The sequence below is a fragment of the Babylonia areolata genome, chromosome 24 (genome assembly GCF_041734735.1).
Source record: "Babylonia areolata isolate BAREFJ2019XMU chromosome 24, ASM4173473v1, whole genome shotgun sequence".
NCBI classification, from domain to species: domain Eukaryota; kingdom Metazoa; phylum Mollusca; class Gastropoda; order Neogastropoda; family Buccinidae; genus Babylonia; species Babylonia areolata.
In genome coordinates, this window is record NC_134899.1 from 30,373,211 (window position 1) to 30,376,620 (window position 3,410).

Genomic DNA, 3,410 nt, shown 5'->3' on the forward strand with positions numbered 1-3,410 from the left:
AATGCTGTTTCCGAATGCGTCAACTTCTATCTAGTCTCGATGTCTTGTTAAAAAAAAAAAAAAAGAAAAAAAAAAAAAAAAAGAGGAAGAAGAAAACACCAATGCACATACAATCGTCAAACGTCACGACACCTGTGCCTTGTAGGCCTGTGTCACTGAAAGCTCCGGGCCTTCAGTCTGGACCACTCGGCCCAGTCCATTCACAACGGACAAAGACGTGCACCAACCCTTCATTGTGGAACACTATGTCTCTTTTAACTGGGACCAGCCCGTGTTTGTGCATGTGGATGTGGGGGTGGGGGGGGGGGGGGTGTGGGGGGTTGGGGGGTGAGGGGGGATGCGGGTGGTGTGTGTGTGTGTGTGTGTGTGTGTGTGTGTGTGTGTGTGTGAGAGAGAGAGAGAGAGAGAGAGAGAGAGAGAGAATGTGTGTGTGTGTGTGTGAGTGTGTGTGTGTGTGTGAATGTGAGAAAGAGAGAGAAAGAAAATGTGTGTGTGTGAGTGTGTGTGAGGGGGGCGGGAGGCGGGAGGTGTGTGTGTGTGTGTGTGTGTGTGTGTGTGTGTGTGTGTGTGTGTGTGTGTGTGTGTGTGTGTGTGTGTGTGTGTGTGTGTTTTGTCTTCTTCCGTCGCGACCAAAGCCACTTGTTGCTCCTGCGATGTAATGATTCCAGAACCAGGCAGATCCAGATTCTGATGAAACAATTTCTTCTCGTCTTCATCCTCTGTCTCACCTCTGTCTCTCTGTATGCTCAGCTCCTGAGAAAAATAAATCCTCTATTCTCCTCGATCTTGTCCCCACTCACTCTCTCTCTTCCTGTATCTCTATCTCCGTCACCCCTCACCCTTCCGTCTGTCTCTCTCTCTCTCTCCCTTTCTTCTCAGCTTCTGAAATATAACCATCCTATTCTCCGCAATCTTTTTCCTCCTCGCCTCCCACTTCCCACATCCACCCCCATCTCTCTCTTCCTGGTTCCCTTCAGAACTCCACGAAGGTGTAGATGAGCCAGTAAGCCAGGTTGAATGCGATGAAGGTACCAGGGAAGGCGTAGCGAGCTATCTTGTCCACGAAACGAGCGCCGCTCTTTCCGTACAGACGGCTGGCCAAAGGGGCGGACACGACGCTGTCCTTGGCTACCCCCTGTACACAAGATACAAGAAAGCAAGATTCAAGTGTGGGTTGACTGTTGCTAAAAGAGAAAATGTTGACACGTTTACTGATTAAAAAAAAAAAAAAAAAGAAAAAAAAAGTCTGAGTGATTATGTTGTGTGAATGACGATCCTGTGGATGCCATAATTAATTTGTCCTGTCTGGTCTTGACTTGTAATGCACTGTGTAGCACTGTGTAGCATTGCGTTGTATTGTATTGTATTGTATTGTATTGTATAGCACTGTATTGTAGTGTATTACAGTATATTGCAGTGTGTTGTATTGTATTGTATTGTATTGCGCTGTATTGTATTGCATTGTATAGCACTGAATTGCAGTGTATTGTAGTGTATTGCAGTGTTTTGCAATATGTTGCAGTATATTGTATTGTATTGTATTCTTTTGCACTGTATTGCATCGCATCGTATAGTATTGTATTGTATTGTATTTCATAGCATAGCATAGGATAGCATTGCATTGCATTGTATTCCATTCTTTTGAATTGAATCGCATCGTATTGCATTGTATTGCTTTGCTATGCATAGTATACTACTCCAAGAAAGTTAAGGACCAGGCAGAAAACTCACGAAAATTAGACAAAGAATAGGAAAATGCAGCAAATTTCACAAAAGTTGATTTTTTTTTATCTGACAATTACTATGAGTGAAAATTCATCAAAACAACATTTCGTTTGAGAGAAATCAAAAACTAAATTACCCTACCTCCGAAACAAAAGTCACACACACACACACACACACACACACACACACACACACACACACACACACACACACACACACACACACACACACACACACACACACACAAAATGTCATTCGATTCACAAATGTCACTTTAGTAGCGTGTGTGTCCTCCATTTGCAGCCTGGCACTCTCCACATCTCTGCCTCATGGACTGAACAGGTGTTCTATATTGCATCGCATTGTATCATATACAAACAATCATTTGTTATTCACACACACACACACACACACACACACACACACACACACACACACACACACACACATATCCTCACCGCGTTTCCAGCATGCAGGGCCTGTCCCTCCTCAGCGTTGTTCCCCCTCAAAGAAGTCCCCCCCAGACAGTCGTAAGGGAAGCGGCGCCTGGCCAGCACGTTGATGTAGGCGAACTCCAGCAGCGAGGCGAAGACGAAGAAGAGGCAGGTGGACATCCACACGTCGATGGCCTTCACGTAGGACACCCGGGGCAGCGAGGATCTGGCACCCGTGCTCTGGGTGGTCATCGTTAGGACCGTCAGCACTCCCAGGGAGATCCTATCAAGTCAAAATGATCTTTATTGAGGGTAAAAGTTTCAGTTTCAGTTTCAGTAGCTCAAGGAGGCGTCACTGCGTTCGGACAAATCCATATACTGTTACACCACATCTGCCAAGCGTAACCCAACACGCTTTGTCAGGTCTTGAGAGAGAGAGAGAAAAAAAAAATAAATAAAGGGTAAAAGAATAAGCTTATACAGCTTTTTTACATCCTGCCCTCAGAAAAAAAGAGAAGAAAATTAATTTAAAAAAAAAAAGAAAAAAAAGAAGAAATGGGGGAAGTGGGGGTCTGGAAAGGATAATATGGAAATACACAATTTACAAGAAACACACAAAAATTCTACCGAAACAACAACAGAAATAATAAAAGCGTAAATAGCAATAAATTTACATGTGATACTGACACGATTACAACATGCAGTGCGACATGTGTGTGTGTGTGTGTGTGTGTGTGTGTGTGTGTGTGTGTGTGTGTGTGTGTGTGTGTGTGTGTGTGTGTGTGTGTGTGAGGGGAGGGTGTGAGGGAGGTAGGGTGTGGTGGGAGGGTGGAAGAAGGGGGTGGGTAGATTAATAATTACGAAGAATGATGAAGCAAGGAATAAGAATTGATACGATGCGATAAGATAAGATGAACTGAAATGAGATGAGATGAGGTGAGAAAAGAATGACTTTATCAACTAATAAAGATAAAAACGCATCAGGTGCAGTAACACACATGTAGACAATTTACCCAACACACATGCACAAAACCCCAAAAATAAAACATGACTTAATCAAACAGGAACGATAAAGATCTCTCTCTCTCTCTCTCTCTCTCTCTCTCTCTCTCTCTCTCTCTCTCTCTCTCTCTCTCTCTCTCTCAAAATATATATACGTTCTTCATATAAAAGTATTTGGCTGTGTTCCTGAAGTTCAAAAGACTCAGAAGTTTTTAAGTTCGTAATTATTATTGTTGTTATCATATCATC

The 3,410-nt window shown here is 43.4% G+C and overlaps 1 protein-coding gene across 1 annotated transcript in view; it reads right to left on the bottom strand.

Moving 5' to 3' along the window:
- Positions 1-913: 913 nt before the first annotated feature.
- Positions 914-3,410, bottom strand: part of LOC143298939 (glycine receptor subunit alpha-2-like) — a 62,138-nt gene continuing 59,641 nt past the window's right edge. Inside the window, exons 9-10 of the mRNA XM_076611977.1 lie at positions 2,184-2,442; positions 914-1,135 (exon numbers count right to left, since the gene is read on the bottom strand). Of these exons, the coding sequence (XP_076468092.1) occupies positions 974-1,135; positions 2,184-2,442 (421 nt within the window). The 3' untranslated portion in view covers positions 914-973. The remainder of the gene's footprint in view (positions 1,136-2,183; positions 2,443-3,410) is intronic.